This window comes from Caloenas nicobarica, chromosome 13 (genome assembly GCF_036013445.1).
Source record: "Caloenas nicobarica isolate bCalNic1 chromosome 13, bCalNic1.hap1, whole genome shotgun sequence".
Taxonomy (NCBI): domain Eukaryota; kingdom Metazoa; phylum Chordata; class Aves; order Columbiformes; family Columbidae; genus Caloenas; species Caloenas nicobarica.
In genome coordinates this window covers 15,113,721-15,133,133 of record NC_088257.1, presented here as the reverse complement: position 1 = coordinate 15,133,133, position 19,413 = coordinate 15,113,721, and the positions used below count along the sequence as shown (strand labels likewise).

The following is a 19,413-nucleotide window of genomic DNA, read 5'->3' as shown; positions in this document are numbered from 1 at the left end:
AAAGGTTGAATTCATTTACTGTGTGGTTATGCTAGTTATGATTGATGTCGCTTCTCCAAATGATAAACCAATCACCCCGATGATGTAATGTCATTTTAAGAGTGCTATAATCACATTTCTCTCAAACTGGAAGCTCTGATGAGTTCTAACAAAGATTTATTGTAGATTAAAGGCCTTCATAATATCAACAATAGATTGCTCATTTGATGGAAGATTTGATTAGGTAATTTTTTTTACGCAAATGAGTTTTCCAGACATATCAAGAATGGCTATAGTGAAGGGCACAGGGCAGCACATGTGGATGACTGTCACCTCATACCCAAGAAGACTCATCCTAGACTTGTTGAGGAGCTATCCTCTAATTGTAGAGATTGAAGCAAGCAGAAGTGTACAATCAGACAAACAAGAGGACACTTATTCTGTAATGTAATCAGTACCAGATTTCTGCAAATATTTCATCTTCAGCGTGTACTTTGAAGACCACGATAGAAATGTTTAAAGAAGAACTTAGAAAGTACTAGAAAATGTTTATTAATGGTCAAAGATTATCTGGAATCTAAGCTTGAAATCTAAATAGCTTCAAATGTTCCTTTTTAACCCAACCCCAAAATTAAACCAAGTATTTAAATTTATTTACTCTCTCCCAAATGTCTGGATTTTTGTTGCTAAGTTACCACAGGACCTAAAATAGATTTTAAAAACATTTTAAAAAAATAATAAGGAAAAAAAAAATCAAAGCATGGTCTACCTTTCCATATTATGTAGACGGTAAAAAGCTACTCTGAAAATGTTTCAAAAATAAGGATGAACCACAAAAAAGGTGAGCTTTTCCAATTTGAGTTGTATGTCATCTGTGGTATTTTCTTATAAACTCTCTCAAGGAAACATTGTGAGAACTACCAAAAAAAAAAAAATGCTAGTTAATTGCTTATTAGTTTCCAGAGGATGCACTAAATCAGAAGACCTCATGCTATAGAACACTCTCAGTGGTGAGCAAACAATTATGCATGTGCCTGTGGTTAAAAAAAAAAAAAAAGCAAAGCTGTTTTTTAAACTCACAAAATTAAGAGTCTTTAGATATTATATGAATAATTATTAAAGAAAGAACTGAAATATTTTGGGAAAAAAATGTTAAAATGTAGAATGCACAAATCAGCCATTCATAAACAAATCAAAGCATACCTCAGCATGCCAAAAAGGTTCCTTGGGGCAGTCCACAGTGGCAGGTGGGAAACACAAAGTTTTTTAAGGATATAAGGAAACAACGACTATTATCTAAAAATGAAACATAAAGAGTTCTTCCACCAAATTGTCAATCAATTTTCGGAGTTGTTTTACTGCAACTTCCTTCATCTGGCTTCACAAGAAAATCCATGCTGGCTCACTCACTCTCCAACAGTGACTATAAATACCAAATACCAAGTATTCAAGTATCCTCCAAGTCTCTTTTTTTTGCTTTCTTCTATGTAGCAACCCTTACAAACTGTTTGATCCACCACATCCTTTAGGCAATGTTCTCTGTTTTGTTCTTTATTCCTTTCTTTGGCTGCCCACATTCACCTGCTCCCGAGCTCCGAGATGAAGCGTGCGCGTCCCCAAGGACTCGCCCGGACTGGCGACGCTCCATCACTGCCTGGTGAGCCAGAGCTGCTCTTTCCATTCATATCACTTCATGTTTCTCTGCCCTGAATTTCCTCTGCCATTTTATTGCCCTGTTACTTGGTTACTTGCGATTCTTCACACCCTGCCATCAGCCACCTTTCTTACCCCCAGCTCACCATCTTCTCCAAGTATCTTCATGTCCCATAAAAATTCATTGAGGAGCTCTAGCTTCTGCTTATTGTCTTTCGAATCACTACTTACCATGCAGAAAACTTCCCTCTTACCCTATATGTCAGTTTAGTTGCCTTAAAAGCACTTAGTGACAGATTTTGCTACGACTGTTGAAAATACAAAGACCTTTCATCAACTAGATCAGCCTTATTCAGAAACAGCTGACCTCTTCAAAGAGCTCTTCGATGTTTCTACGGCAGGAGTACCCTTTGCAGAAGCTACACCGACTCATTAAAGGTAGATCACATCAACATTTTTTTCTTTTCCCCGTTTCTATGGTTTCTACCAAGTTGCCCATTACAAATTTTGAGGTCTGCAGCTCCCCAGATCCCCCTGAACCTCTTAAAAAACAATCCCTCAAAAGTGGTATCATATTTTTCACCCTCTAACCTCAAGTACCAAGAAAGCATGCTCGATCTCTGAATTATTATTTCTTTGTGTAATTATATTTTAACATATCTGAATGGATCACAGGGTTAAAGGATAACTAAGGACGGAAGGAACCCCAGGAGGTCTCTAGTCCAGCCTCCTGCCAAGCAAGGGCAGCTCTGAGGTCAGATCACGTAGCTCAGGATTTTAACCAACCTGTTCTTGAAAACCTCCAAGGACATCGACTGCACAGGCTCTCTGGGCAACCTGTTCCAATTCAATGCTTAGGGAAAAAGTTTTACCTTATATCAACTCTGAATCTTATGTTACAACTTCTACTCATTGTCTTATCCTCCCGACATACACGACCAGCCACTATTTAAAAGGCATCGCTCAAGTGTATTGTACAGACCCACAAAGGCCAACAGCTCCTATCTCCGATACTGTGCAGATCTGTATTTTTACAGTAAAGAGCGACCTTGAGCAGATCAAAAACTGCATATAAAATATAACTTACAGTGTTTAGTTAAACAGATAGGAACTGCACAATAGATATCTATGTTCAAAAAAAAAAAGGCAAAAAATAAGGAGCTATAACAGCCGCCTTTTGTTTTGCCTGTATTTCCAGAAATAGATTGTATCTTCGTTTCTCAAATTTTGGCTGTCAAAATGAAAAGTCAGCATCTGTTACCAAAAAACAAAGAAAAAGAAAAGAAAGAAAACCCTAAGCACTACAGATTATACGACTGATAGCAGAGTTGGTAATGTTTTAAAACTGGCCTGAAAGAAAAGAATTAATGTGCTGAATAATAGCAGCATCTTAGTGAAATGTGACACAGGGAGTACAGAATCAGACAGATCCTGAAACAAGAACAGACATAGAACGGCGGAAGCAACACACATTTTTAGCTACAGAACTTCATCCTCTACATGAGATACTGGACTAGCCTATGTATAACAAAGAACCTTTGTGCACAGATCTCTCTTCTACAGGATCCATCAAGGAACACAAGAACTACTTTAAAAAATAAAACCCTCTGATGACAAGAATTCAATAATATTTTTTACACTACTTATAGCACTCCTAAACCAAAAAAGCCCTCTATAGTAAAATGAAGAAAAAACATACATAATGTATGGTGTTTCCAAAAAAAGTTTCCTTGAAATAAAGCAGTAAGATTTTTGTTTGACTTGTTCCCACACAGCCTTTCAATTTTTTGGTGATGTAAGAACACATTTGCAAAAAAAACCAAACCAAACAAAAAAAAACCCCACAACAAAACAAAAAACCAAAACAAAACACGCATAAAACAGGCACAAACATGGCACAAACAAACTTCACGTGTTTGCAATTTTCTTACCACTGCTGGAAGTCTGCTGTGGCCCTGAACACGCTCTTAGCAGATATGAGTTAGGAGAGAACTCCTCATCTGGATTGGTGTCCATGATTTGATGGGACGTGTTGCTGTCTAGCAATGGCATCTGGCAGCTAACTGGTGGAGGATTATGAGAACTGGGCAGCTGAGCAGATGGGAGAAGGCTAGACGAGGATGTAGGTGGAATGGGACGACCTGGGAAAGAGGACAGAGGGATCAAAGATCAGCAATGAGTGTAATGAAGAAAACCCAAACAGCCGAATAATTGCACTGTAACTGCCCATCCTTACATAAAATCCCTGCTGCGCAGAGCTACAAAAGCTTTCCACTGGTAGGAACCTGTCCCTTTATACCGTGTTCAAGGCAATGTGAGCGGCTGTGTTGTGAATTCATTCCAAAAATCTCTCCAGAGCCTCAGGGTGCGATGATCAGGCGGGCAGATGCCGGGTGAACGGAGGCACCGCACGCAGGGGATGGCAACGGTGCGTTCTGGGGGCACCGCACACAGCGGCAGCGCCCGAGTGTCCCAAGCTGCATCCTCAGATGCTGCAAAGTGCAAGTGAACCAGGTACATATTTTACTGGAAGAGTTTTCACAGAAATAGTTTTTTTGCTTAAATAAGACCAAATGAGAAAGGGGGCTATAATGAGTTGATTCCTGGAATTACAACACGTCTGTAATCATCCCTTAAAATAATGGTGGCATTCTATTTTTTTCTTTTTCTACCAGGGAAATTGCTCTAGCACAGGAATCTATTAGTGGCAGGTAACAAGAACCATATGAACGCTACCTCCAAGCTGAGGTTCTTCCTGTATTGCTGTACATCTTTCCAAACCCCACTGCCAGATGTGACAGGAAGCAGAGGAGACAGCAGGACTGGAAAGGAATTATTCCATTTGTAGAGATGGACTAAGCTGGAATACAGGTTGGAAATTCTTAAGCCTTCCTGTCCATTCCCTCTCATTTCTTGCTGCACTGGTGCTGCAGGGACAAAATTTCCTGCCTAGCTCGTCAGATAGATTAATTTCAACCCTGAGACCAGATCCTTAATGTGCGTGATACACCTCAGTCCACTGTAACAACGTATTGTTCGTCAATTAAACTAGAGGCATCAAGTAAATTATAAACACCCCACTCATACTTATTTAGTTTTTGCTTTTATAAACTTTCCTCTCATAAGTTTATATAAATCCACTCCATCAAATACACACAGATGAAGACAAGGTGGGTTGGTTGTTTTGGTTTTTGTTTTTGGGGGTTGGTTTGTTTGTTTTTTGATTTTTTTTGTTTTGTTTTGTTTTCTCATTACTTATTAGAATATGAGCGGTTGTAGGGATGAGAGTAAGAAGAGAAACACACACTCCGATGTCTGCAAGTTTATCTAGTGCGCTGGAGAAATTGTTCATGAATAATTGATACACGGGAAAATATGACCTCTGTGATGCAGCCAAAGTGTGTGAGGCAGAGAGACCTGCTGCATGCCAGCTACAAATGTTTAAACGCAGCAAAACTGCACAAAATGGTGCATCCTTATTTCTGTTATTCTTAAAGAAACAGTAGCAGAACAAACACACACTGGCTTTACATCTTCATTTTTGGAATCAAGAACCCCTCACTTTCTATGAATTACACTAAAGTTTATACAATTTATTCACCTAGACTCACACATCAAATTCCAAAGGAGGAAAAAAGAAAAGAAAATCAAGGAAAAAATAAAACTCCATCCATCACATATACATTTTAATTGAGGAGCAGCAATCAACCACAGGTACCCATAGAAAATGAAAAAAACTTTCACTGCATGGTATCAGCAAATAGCACGAACTACTTGCTTATCTTCAAAAGGTTTAAAATAAATACCTGGAGACAGGCAAGTGACTATTATGCTTTTTTTTTATTATTATATTTTTAGCACTGGATAAATCGATTATAAGACTAAATGACAAAGTTGTATAAGAGAAATGGGTTTAAGCTACTCCATAGTAACCCCCCATCTACTGTCTTCTATGCTAGAGAAAATTCAATATGCATTGAATATTTTCATTGTAGACGTGCATTTACGAGGAAATAATTCTAATATTGATGACAGGAATAATTACTGTTATTATTCACAATTATGCTATTCTTATGAAATACTACAGTGAATATCCCAAACATTCAAGGCAAGTGATTGAACAAAACCAGTTTCTCATTGTTTCTTTGCGGTGTTGGAAACAAGCAGAGAGGCTGAGCTTTGACACACCTCAGACAGGGATGTGACACTGTGCCCATTGTGTGCATTTCATTTTCACATATTCTGGCTCTACTTCGACATTATGAAGTTAAAAGCAGCATCTTATAATTTTGAAATCTGCATTTACTGGATCATATAGAAATATGACTGTATTATAAAAATGCTGGGTGTGTGAGGTGATGACATGAAGGGCAAAAGATTTTGCCTTCTGTGTAAACTACACATGGTATTTCAGAGAAATTTAAATACGCTTTTGCCAAATACATTGAGAGAAATGAAAAAAAAAACAACACAAGAATTGTTTTGCCAAGAAAACTAATCACATTGTTACTTCCATGAAATAATACGGCCCAAATCCCTGAAGACAAGGTAAAATGTCTAATTACTGTGGCTTTGTTCATAGCTTAGAGGAAACAGAAGGTATCGAGTTGTTAAAACATTGCATTATTTTGGTGGGAAATTGGCTCCCGAGGAAGGTTTGTCCATAAGCACATGTTCATTGAACAACGTAAATGTCTGTTAGCCACAGAACCTATCACCAGACTGTCCTGGTGAGATTTCCTAATCAGCAGCCAAATATGATTAGAACTTTTCTAGTGGTTGGGACATTCCTGATCTTTCTGTCAAGCTGATTTTTGGCATTTCCTAAACATCAGGCTCCAGTAGAGCTGCTTCCCTCTGCATGGCTTTGCACCCCCACTCCCTGAAACACACAAGAATATCTTAAGACACCCAACCTTTTGCAAAATTTGGTGGGAAGTCAGTTGAAAAAATGCTGCACAGGAACAGAAAGAGATACTATTAAGCTTTGTTGTCTTAGGAAATTAATCTAAAGGGTAACTATCTGTAGTACCACAGTTGAAAGAATGATTGTGAAACTACAAAAGAGAATTGAACATATGCAGTTAGGCTGTAAAGAGCATGACAGATACTATTTATTTGTTACTATACACTCTTAAGTCAGAAGTAATGGGTTCGATTCATACTACTCAATATTAATATCTTGATCAAATAAGTTCAAGGTATTATTGTACCTTTTAAAATAACACACAAAGCTTTACAGGTTTTATGAACCTGAGCTTCTTGCCAGACCCATTCATGTGTCCGCAGATACCTTAACAGTCGGATTTGGAACCCCCCAATCTCCTGAAATGGTTCTAAATTTCCATCACTTCACAACGGGGCCTGCAATACCCTGCAGTATTATAACCAATACTGTGATGTATGGCAACATCAGTATTCTCTTACGCTGCTGTTTTCAAAAGTTAAACCCATCATGTAAACCAAAGTTCATGCATTTTGGGTCTACTCTTCAGACATTAATGTGATAAAGCTTCTATGAATAAGATTTTTACCTATTTGTGCATTCACAGAAACCCTATGTACTAGATACTTACTGCTATTGACAGCAATAACGTAATTGTGTAATCTACCCAAAGAAACATAAACCAGATACAAATACTAGAAAGGGAAACCAAATTCTAAAAGATGATATATTACAATGTTAATAGTAAAACTTAGTATTAGTTATTTCTTCAACTATCTCTTCCTATGCATGGTCATACCGCAGATACTCATGCACGGCAAACACTCATACAGATACTGAATACAGTATTTGTAAAGCATTTTTCAAAAAAAAGCAAGCAGACAAGAACAATATAAAAAAAACCCCTTTTCTTCCCCTCCGTGCCCCCACCCCCTAATCTATCCTGTCATTTACCTTATCTTGCTACTTAGAGTAAAGGAAAAATCCTGATAACTGTCCTTCTGGAGGGCATTCTGAATTGGGAGAGCTTTGGGTTTCTATGCCACATGGCATCTCATTTTGCAATGGCTTTTTTTACCCTCTTATCACTTATATTCCCTTTTTCACCTAAGATAACACAGCAGACAGCACAGACTTAGTATTGCCCTTTTTTTTTTTCTTTTTTTTAAACCAGAATCACATCTTTCTTCATCAGCCCAGGAACTTTTATGAAACCATTTCTCAATTACTCCTACATTTTAAGTCCCTAAGGCTTCAAATCTGCCATAGAATCAACATTCAAAAATTGTGCCACACTTGTAGCTGGTAATGATGCCGCAGATCCACAACAACATCCACAAAAGCTGAGTACGCAGGTCAGACGCGGGAGTGAGGAATTCCTTTATTCTCCTTGTTAAGGAGAGCGTCACAAGGCTGAACAAGGCACAGGCTCCCCAGCGTCCATCTGCCACGTGTGGTCACGGTTTAACGTGGTACCGGGGTGGCAGAGCAGACTGGCTCAGCCCAGACACTTCCAAGGCAACTAAGAAGAGTTCCGTTCATCTTAATAACAATAACACGCTCGGGAAAGAGACACTCTCATCGCTGCTAGCCTGTGTCCTGGTTTTGTTAAACAACAAGTTTCTCTTTTAGTGAATTTTTCCCTGTCAGCTAAAGTCTTCTTACTAACTGCAGTTTTCCTGAAAGTTAGGTACATGTTTTGGTAGACATAGCAATGGAACGCGAGGTCATCGATAATGATGCATCCCGTGAGATGTGCAAGCAGGAGGTGAACTGAAAAATTGACCAACTAAAGTATTCCATCCCATTCACGTCATACTTCGTATAAAAGTGGGGGATCACGAGGATCTTGTCCCTTTTCCTTATGGCTGACATTGGGAGAGGACCTTGCGAGTCGTCCCTGCGAACTGAGGCCCAGTGACAGACTGGATCCAGCTCCGGTTGGCTGCGGAGTCCAGGCCAGGACTTCGGGTGCCGGCCCCACATCTGCCGGAGCAGCTGCTGGGACTGTCAAGATTGGTTTTGTATATTTTGTATTATTTTCTCTATTCCTATTAGTAGCATTAGTAAAACATTTTTAATTTTTTCCAACTCTCTTCTCTCGGTCCTTCTTTCCCTCCCAATCGCCTGTCCTTAGTGGGAAGGGGGGAGAGGGGGAGCTGAAGGGGAAAGAGGGGGGAGAGAGGGTTAACAATACATCTGCCACGGTTTTATTGTCACTTCGCAATCAAGCCACGACAGCCTGAAAGACCAAAACCCATCACCAGGAGAGAGGGGGGAAAAAAAAAAAAAAAAAAAGGAAAAAGGGCTGCCTGCAATCACTTCTAGCATTAATATACATAAATAAGAGACACCATCGAAAAAGAACAGCAGGTTTCCTATCAGTTACTGAAGGATTTTTGAGATGCGCTTCCCATACTCTCCCTTCTTTCTCCTCCTGCAAAGGACCTATGGAGTTTTGCGGGTCCGTAAAAGCCCGTGTGTGCGCGTGTGAAACCCTGGACTCTATATTCCACCACGGTGCATGACAGGAAGCAGGGAACGAACATGACAAAACCTCCAGAATCTGAGAATTTTGACTCATGAGTGGTCTCTGTGTAAATATGCATTACAAAATACACCTTGAAGAATTGTTAAGTAACATTTCACCTAACTGCAATATAATATTATATTACCACCTAACAACAACATACACATAATTGTAGTTGTGTAAATATTTATATATTTACTTACACACATGTAGACAGATATACATACTATACAAAAAAGAACATTATTTTAAGAGGTCTAAAGGATCAATCCAGACTCCTTAAATAGCCATTTTACCATTAACTTTGCCAGGAGTGAAGATGACAACCTTTCCCTTACCATCCCACACTCCTAAGTTACCCATTCAAACATAAAACTTCTCTCAAGAGAAAATATCTGCATCTCAGAGGTGATAAATATGGATCTCTAAGCTTACTGTACCTGCAGTGGAATTCCTCAAGCTCTTCCTATCAGGAAAATCTCACTTCTAAGGTCAGCACATGTGTAGCAAAAAATCATTTGCAGCATGTCACACTGAGAATTTTCATTTACCTGAACAGCATATCTTCATTGATAAATTGAATTTATGAAGGCATCTTCCTATGTATGGAGGCTTTTATAAGCAAAATCAAGTTACAATAGTTTTAAACAGCTGGCAATCTTCACAGTCAAGAGATTATGATATAACTATTTTGAACTTCTCTAAGTTTATTTTGTACTTCTCTAAGTTAGGGTATCTGTTATTCATGCAAAAAATAAACATAAATGATCTGTAATAACTACAGTTAGTCACATATATTACTATCAATAAAGTCACTTATGTCTTTGTTCTACAGCTCTGTTCACAAAGGCCAGGACTCAAATAGGAAAGATACGCGCGAGCTAAAACTCACTGTGCAATTCTCGACAGACTGCAGAAAGAGGAGAAACTTTAAGATAACTGTTCTTTCTGAAACAGCTGTTTGGAAGATGTCGTAGCATTCAAGTATTAATGCAGGAAGCTGGGGAAGTAGAAGTGGAAGGAGATGAGTTGTTTATACATAACTGATGGCATCAAAACAGAGGCTGCAAGACATCTAATGGGCAATAAAGATTTTGACATTTACTGATTGAAGCTGATATTCGTGTTACACCGATACAAAGTCCAGAACCTATATAAAGTAATCCTATAAAATTATGTTAGCGACTTCAGTGATGGACAGAACCATCAGCAGCAGGTGCTGTGTTGCTCATATTTACTACAACTATTCCAAGACGGTTAACCAGTAATGGCATTGGCTGGACATGAACTAGAGGTGATAAGAGGAAGGATCCGATCTTCTCCTCCTGTTGTCCTTCGCTCCAGGCGCGGAGGTGGAGAGCCAAGGGGATGGATGCGGGGAGGGCAGCAGGACCCGGCTCCGGGGGTACCAGCCCCCCAGCACCGACACTTCCCACGGCATTTCTCAGCCAGCCAAACTGACGCACCTACATCGTCGGCAGCGTTAAGTTCACTTCAGAGTGAGAAATGCTACTAAATGTGTCAGGAAACAACTAGATAAACGGAAGATGCGTGCTTTTGCAGTGCAAAGCATTATAAATTAAGCAGGCAGCTGATAAAAGGAAAACTTTCCTGAGGTGCGGCACATTCAGCAGACTGCTATTCCTCCCCAGAATAATTGCTTTCTGCAGGAAAAAAACCCTGTCCTTCAAATATTTGTGCAAAGCGTGCCTTGCCAGTGGGCTGGGCACTCTCGAGCAGATTCATATTTAATAAATTAAATAGATATTGTCATAACTGGCATAAGGATTATAAATATTTTGTATTTGATGAAATTACTACAGTCAACTGACGACAGGAAAAACCACCCGTTTTCTGTATAGTAACAGCATCTTTCAGTTTTGTAGCCAAAATGGCATTTGTACTTCAGCGCATGGGAGGCCAGCGTGGAGCCCCAGCCGGCAAAGCTTTTCTCAGGGGAGAAAGTCCTTTTCCCCCAGCGCTGAGCAGCCTGCGCCGCCAGCTCCCCGGAGAAAGGGACGCAGCACCTGCCAGATCCCTCATGGGGCAGGCAGCGGTGCTCATCCAGACACAGAGGACACACTTAACCCTTTCCTGATCAGGCTGCATTTCAAGTTGACAGGACAAAACAAGAGCCAAAAAATGAGGTACGCAAGAAAGAAAAAGAAAGATATCTAACACTTTGCGATCATTTTCTTCAGCATCGAGTTGCTTTCTGTTGCCTAAACTCCTGCTGCATGCTTTTTTTTGTTTGTTTGGTGTTTGTGGGGAGCTGTTTATTTTTTTTTTTTTCCCTCTAACGGAAACAAGCTTCGAAACGGCAAAAAAGAAAGATATCAATCAGGATTTGGATGACAGAGTTATCACAGAAGAAAGGTACTTCCAGTGGTTCTGAAGTTCCTATCTGTCCAAAAGCAACAAATGAACAAAACCAGCCAAGCTGAGAAAAACGTTTTCACAGAGTCTATTTCACAAGAGTCAAAGGAGAAAATAAGGTCATCCCAAAAGCATGGGGCTGCTATTCCTGCACAGACTTGTTTATTGATGTTTTTAGGTATTTCTCTGCATCAAAATGGATAGTTAGGGCAACTAAGGATGACGTTAATACCATTGCGTCACATCAGGGTAAGACAGAAGGTGGCTTTGAAACATTCAAAAGAGAACACCAACAAAGAGATGTAGACACAGCAAGTCGTCATTTGCGATGTACATAACGGCAAACCAGCAAAGATAAACCAGTGCTATGGGTTTGTATCTTTCCTATCGAACAAAATGAGCAACACCCCATGTGCCTTGCTTAGTTTTTTCAAGACTTTTATTATGCAAAAAAGCACAAAATCCAAGAAAACAAATGAACAGAGCGAAGATAATTGGGAGGAAAAAAAAGTAACTATAGTATGGGCAAGAACATGCTCCAAAAGGCAATTTGTATCATTAGACGGGAACGATCTCAAGCTCTGGTCAGCAGTTCCCTGCGAGCAGAGCAGCAGAGGCTGCGTGGCACAGCGAGCCCGGCTCTGCCGTCCGCACCAACACACCCCAGCCTCCGCTCTGCCAAGGGGGAAATGGTGGGGCTGTTTGTGGAGCGAGATGTTTGTCTCCACAACCACATCTTTGTGGACGCACGTGTGATGGGTTGGCTACTGTCCACTCTGCTCCCTGGGGTTGTTATGCCTTCCTTCCAAAGGACTTCACTTGGGGCCCTGAAGTCTTCCCTCCTTTATTTTTTTGGTGGGTTTTTCATTTCAAGGTGGCTGAAATGCTGAAAGGTTGGTGTTGCAGTTCCCCAGAGCAGCAGGAGCCGCAGCTCCAGCACAGCGCTGACACGTGAACTCCCGCTGCGTCCAGGGCGAGTGAAGGCACTTACGTTGGCAAGATCTCCAAAGACGATCCCGAAACCCAACTTAGTGCAAGCCGCATCCATTCCCTCCGCTCTCAAGCAGGCAATGGAACTAACTCTTCTCTCAACCTCACCCAGGCTCCCTAGAGCATTTCTGTGAAACATCAAAAAGCAAAATCAACTCCAAGGGGACTGAAGCCCTCAGGAAAAGGGCACTGAAGAGATGGTCGCGTACCTGCCGAAATCTCTGCCTCCTTTATGAAAATATGAAAGGCGGTAACATGGGATGATCTGATGCAGCATAAAATATAGTTTTGAAAAATTCTTAAATTGACATTGTACAAGCAAAAGAGTGCATTTGTTTAGAAAACACAACCCTAGAAATCGTGATCTTACCTGTGCAGGCATAACATTTTAATAGTCTAGAAAGCAAAATGTTGTTTAAATAAAATTAGGTCAAAACTCAAGGCTATTTCTTCCTGTGTACATGTTACAATTTGTATTTACATTTCCAAGCAATCCTACAGGGTGGTGGGGCGGGGGTAGAAATAAATTGAGAAAATCCCAAACAAAACAAAATGCTCCTAGATTCTTCACGACAGTAAGGCATAAAGTCTCATTGGTTTAGCATTGTTGTAGCTCCATTTCAATTTTGCTGGCAGGACAAGCAATTGTTTATAAGGTATTATATGTGCTAGGGGGAAAAAAAAAAATTAAAATGACAACCAGGTTCTGTTACCGAAAAAAAAAAAAATCCAACGTTAAAATATATTCATATTTAATACGTTCCTCTTCCCTGTCCTCTGAAGTAGAACCATGTACTGCACAGCCAGGAATACAGTTTGAGAACTATAGATAACAGAGACGGGACAAATGAATACGCAGCAGCAAGTCCTGGTCTCTATTTTTTATTAAGGATCCATTCTACAAGCTTGTTCAAGTTTTCTTGTGTTCCTTAAACCATTTGACCTCTGTATGTAGTTAATATTTCCTGAAGTACTGCGCATGTGTTACCGGTGCAAGATACTATCATTACTAAAATATATGCAGAGGAATAAGACTAAATTGGAAATCAATCACTTCCCTTCTGACTTCCAGTGTTAGAGTTAAATTAATTTTCCGAAGCAATCCGTCTACAAAATATATCTGCTTAATGGAATTTGGATATTAAAAATAAGTAGACAGTCATGACTTAAAAATTATCTAAACGAATTCAATATGTAAAGGAATAATTTGCTGCTGTCAAAAGCTAATGTCACTTAATTCTTGTCTTGTTAAATCATCTGATGCCCCTTCCTTTTTCAGTTAAACAAAGATAAATAATAAAAACAATTTACAGCTAGAAGATGTTAGGGTTTTGCAGCTGTTCAATGTCTTTTGGGCAGATTAGATTCTGTAATGAGAAGTTATAAGCCTCATTTTATAAAAGCTGTTGCTGTCTTGGGAAAAACATCAGTGAATAAGATTAGAAAACGCCTTTCCTTCATGAACCTATTACACTCGCAAGCTGATTACTTGGCATATGTTTGGTACTTTCATAGCTGGAAAACAGTAATTTGTTTCAATGATTTTTTCCCATCACTCAAAGTCAAAATGTCTTCTCTAATATTACTGTACCTCTGATGTAGCCAGTAAAATCAGAGCACGAAGCAGCAGACAAATCCACACGAGCATAACTCACAGGAACTTGCATTCACTTCCCTTCCCTAAAAAAGGTCCTACTGAACTAACTATAACTAACAACTTAACTCATCAGCTGCCTGTTCCTTGTGGGACAAAACCAGCATTCTAAGATTAGGAGTGTATTTGGAAAAAAATTATTAGAAGATTCACAACCATTATCATCTGTGACTGAATTGTGGAGCTTTAAAAAATTGGCGAGAAAGACACTTTCCTATTTATCAATCTTATCAGCTAAGCATTCATGCCAGGGAAATCCACTAAAGAAAAGGCTGTAATTAGGTCCTAGGTAGGTAATTACGAGGCAGCCTATGAAATCTACCTCCTTAGATAAAACTACAAGTACTTGATCTGATCTTTATTCTAGAGACACAGAGCGTTCAGACTGTGCTGTGCTACGAACTTGTTTCCACTATCCAAACACCTCCTGTTTAACTTCACCTTATTTTATTGAAATTCTAAATATTGTTAAACAACCATTCACGCCATCTCCACTTTATACCCTCCGGAAAGGTGTTGGCTTTATTTCTACTAGAGGAAATTATTTCCAGGAACATTGCAACACTTAGTGATTCAAATGCTTGGAGTCACTAATAGGTGAGATAAATAACACTATCTTGAACAAACATGAGAAAACTCCAACCTGTAATTATTCAACAAACTCTGTGAAAGTCATACATAGATATTACTAACTGGTGGGAGTTGGATAATGATTAGAGTTTGTATTAACTCTTTGCAACCTGCTAAAAAGGCAGCCCTAATTTCTGGTGAAAAAATATGAAATGAACACCAAAAAAATCTTAAAAATCTTAAAATCTGCTCTATCATATAGCGCAGTGCTATATTCTGGCTAATTCTGCTTCAGGTTATTAAAGCCTGCTTTTTTTAGTTACACCTACAGTTTGAATACAGTGTTCATGTTTTCTTTCTAATGCGTGCAGAATGCAGTTCTGAATTAGTGCTCAACATCTGCTGTGATACACTCTAGAGGTGTTTGTATTTTAGTGCTGGGAGATACTAAGGTGCAGTAAGAAAAGTATCAGTATGATGGGAATTTATCTTCCATTACTCTTGATACTGATACTTACATTTACGTGATATTATCTTGATATTTACAATTTCCTTGCTCATCTGGTTTCTCCTCTCGAGATCCAATCTTGCATTTCTTACACAGCCTGTACTGCCATGAGCAGAAGTTTTGGATGCACAAGGAAACTAAAGGCTTGACTTCCCAGTCACGTATGTCACTGGTGGGATTTTCCAAAGCACAAAAGCATGTCAGCATTTAACTTCCCTGTGTCTTACTGCATCTTCAGACAGCTAAACTTCTTTTTTTCTTAAACATTTAACGGGTACTACAAATGTTAAAGACCATTACGATATTTTACACTGAACATTTGTGTGCCCTGACATGCAGTCATCAGGCCCTGTAACAGATCCTGCTTCAAGAATGAACATTGCACCACTTAACAGCAAACCACAGCAAAATCTCAGCTCCATACGTCAATGCAAATCATATGTCTGCCTTCAGCACAGTCAGGATTTCACCCTTTAGACCTACAAAGCTCTTGCACAGAGGCTCCCTGGTCTTTTCCTGACGGGAACACCAGGCCGCTGCTGCTGGTCAGCCAAGTTCAGGATGCTCCACAGAGCTGGGGATACAGCAGGAGCTGAACTGCAATTCCAGATCCAAGGGAGAAGGGGAGCACCGTCACCAAAAAGGAGCCAGACCCATTCAGCCCTTGAAAATCTCTTTTAGCCTTCTGGTGGAGTTGACTGTTCCCTGAAGTAGTCGTGAAATACAAACAGTATCCAAATACAGGGTTATGGACAACCTACCAAAGCCCTTACAAATGAGAAGTTTAAGTGCAGATAAAATTTTGTTCATCCCCAGTATTGAATAAAGTTTGGAATGTTTCCATCCTTGTAAAGTTGATTTCTAGTTCAGAGTTGGGGAAGTAGACCCAAATAAAGAGACAATAGAAATTATCTACGAAAGGAAACCATAATTTATTGTTTGTAGGCCACACCTTAAATGAACAGTGGAATCTCCTCACTCTGCTTACGTAAAAGCTGAAAAATGATGATTTCTTAAGTGAGGAGGTTTATGTACAATTTCAATTTATGTGAAAAGATTTAGCCAAAATAAAACCTGAGTGGCAGATTGCAACACAGCATCTATCCGACTATTAACTATTTTATCATTTCTGTGCAGGGCCCTAATTAATGACAGTCCGAGAGAACAGTACAGGCATTTAAAAAGATAAATTTTCCTTTCAAAGAACAGAAATTGCAGACATGAAAGACTACTATATGGAAAACGGAGCTTCACTCTGCAGTACAAATAAAAGCTAAGACCTGATTAAACGGTATTTGCAAGCACAAAATTAGATATGTTACAAAGGTAAGAAATATTTTCATTGTAGTTACAGTTAAAGTTGTCAGAATGAAGGAACAGAGATACATGTTCTTCACCTAAAACAAATGGGCTCTGTTCTACCCCTTTTGGTAAAGCAAAAACCCCACTGAAAAATCAGTCAGTCTACAGAATAGATTGAATGTACTATGCTGTTTTTCAGCATGAACTGTATCTTTAAAATAATGACAGTTTCTCTCATCTTTTCCATCTTAAAGCACTTTACAACTACAGCTCAGAAATACATGGACAGAGGAGAACTAAAGCAACTAAATCTGAAATACGCTACTTAGGAATCCAAAGTTTGTTTACACCATTAGAAGGCACTCAAATATATATCCCCATAAATGACAAGGTCCCAGCAGCAAATTAACAGGAACAATTTTCCCATCTCAGGAGCTGTCAAGATGGGCTCTGTTAGCCAATTTATCTTACTCCGGCGTATCTCTGGTGCTTGTCAATCAATATGTGAAACATTTGGTGCTGATTGCCATTTTTCTATCCACTTCCTTTTGCCTCTCGTACCAGGCAATTTACTGCAAGTCAATCAAGGTTGAAGCAGACCTTGTTTAAATAAAACACCGTTGAGTTCTTTTCACACCAACAATTTCAAAAACAGAATGAGCTGTAGCTTTTCACATTTACATTTATACTACTTTTTCTGTTTTTCCCAAATGCCGTGCTCAAGGCATAAGTCATAACTAAACTCAGCCGAAGGCTTATGGAGAGAACGGTCAGGGAAGATGAACTGTCTATTACTGTACATGCTTTCACTATCAAGAATTCAGTCTATCAATGGAGACAGAGAACATTAAAAAGTACTTAAGTAACAGCTTTACTTCTTTTTCACCCTTGCTTGGAGTCAGGTCTCCACACCATAAAAGCAACTTCTAACTTGTCTGAACTTCTTAACTCAGGATCATTATTTCAAATATTCACTTACACTGCAATTTTCAGGTAAGAAGATCTACTCCTGTATTTATAATTGCATGTCACAAATAACACTATGAAGAAAATAAATTATTCCAACTACAAACTTGGTCCTATGTTAAATACACTGACAGCTCCCCTCCCACACCCAGACAAAACAATCCCACAGCCACCCCAGGCACATCACGTCTAACTTCAGCACCTCCTGTAAGCTGTGAAGTAGACAAATACTGCAGAAATAACTTCCTTTGCAATACAGAATATTACCTCGTGTACAACTGAAACAACATACACTGATCCTACATGACAATTAGCAAATAACATTTTTAAAACTTTGTCTTGTTTCTGCACAATTAGACTTGGTTTGACAAACAAGACATAAGTTTTCTGCTGTGCAGAATGCTGGTTCAGGTTTTACGTTTACCATGGACTGCAAAATGAACCACATAATCATTTATTACAATGGAGTATAAAACTACTGTCTCCTGAGCTGCAGCAGCAATTAAATACCTCAAGCACGCATTTATGTGCTACAGCTATACATACCGACAACAATTTATTCGGTTTAATCATGTTATTTATTAGATCCACATACACTAAATCCAATGATGCACAACAGGAACAAAAGAAAATGCAAGTCGGGTCAAGCCTTAAGATCCCACAAGTCATAATCTTGTAAGAACAAAGAGACAAAGTGGCTATGTTACTGTTCTTACTAATAAGATCATGTGTTCCTCCTGTTTTTAATTTTAAATGATGCAAAGGTTTCACACATTCTCCTTTCCAAGATCCAGAGTGCATATACATACAACATATATTATTTTATATTATTTCCTAGTGCATATATATTATACATGTTAGAAGATAAATCACTATATATATATATATATACACATACTACAAAACAAATGGCTTTTGAAAGAGACAAAAATGTTCAGTTCCTTCTCTGGTCAACAATTTACAACTATCATAAAAGTATAAAAGGAGCTTAGATTATTAAAAGGATGCCTGTAGTTAACACCTTGTAAAATTTCATGACAGGTATGTCCTTGCTCATTTGCCAGGACCTTGAGATCTAATATCTTCTCAATCTACAGTTGATGTGATAAAATACATAAAACACCTATAAGAGAGTCAAAGACCAACTAAAACATAAAGCAAGTATATGATAAGGCATATACAATCACCAGTCCTATCCTGTGCGGCATTTACAAATCCTTACCTTATGCCAACACAATGCATGATACAACTCAAATGAGTTCTGTATCACTGTCTTTTGGATAAATAATGCACTAGCGTAATGATAAAGGAAGAAACGTTCAACATTTTGGAACATTGGCATCATACGAAGCAAAAACCTCTTGCTGTTTATCCTCACTAGGGGGTTACTGCGGGGAACCTTGCTGAGGCAGTCCCCAAAGCAAGGATCTTCCGTACGTCCTTCCTTACACTGCTGCAAGCAATACAAAAAAAATCCACATAATATATGAGAGTCAAGTGTATACCATGGATGTGGGTATTATATAAACACATACAAATACATACATACATATAAAAGTACATGTGTACGCATATTAGGATAAGTGCTGTCCCAGCCTGACCAACAGTTGACCGTTATTTTCAGAAAAAAAAATCTCATTACTCGTAAAAAGGAAGACATTTGTTTTACTTTATATTGATGTCACTGAGGAAAAACAAAACAAAGAAACAAACCCCCAAAATAACCCCAAAATACCCAACAAAACAGAGAGTTGGATACACGAAAAAGTATTTCCTGCAAGGCAAAAACCAGCCTGATTCATCCCAATATCATGTAAGTGTATGGCTTCCGTAACAACAGCCAGTAGCCCACAATTAAAGAGTATCATAAAGGTAGTAAAATAATTCCAGATTCCTGGTTTAGACTTAACTAATGACAAAAGACAATGGGTGCTTGTCTT

General features: G+C 39.0%; 1 protein-coding gene across 6 annotated transcripts in view; it reads right to left on the bottom strand.

Annotated features, from left to right (window-relative positions):
• TENM2 (teneurin transmembrane protein 2) overlaps window positions 1–19,413 on the bottom strand; it is a 501,281-nt gene that overhangs the window by 213,677 nt on the left and 268,191 nt on the right. For all 6 annotated transcript variants that reach the window (XM_065644312.1, XM_065644313.1, XM_065644314.1 and 3 more), the window contains one exon: window positions 3,564–3,773. In XM_065644312.1, coding sequence (XP_065500384.1) covers window positions 3,564–3,773 — 210 coding nt within the window. The remainder of the gene's footprint in view (window positions 1–3,563; window positions 3,774–19,413) is intronic.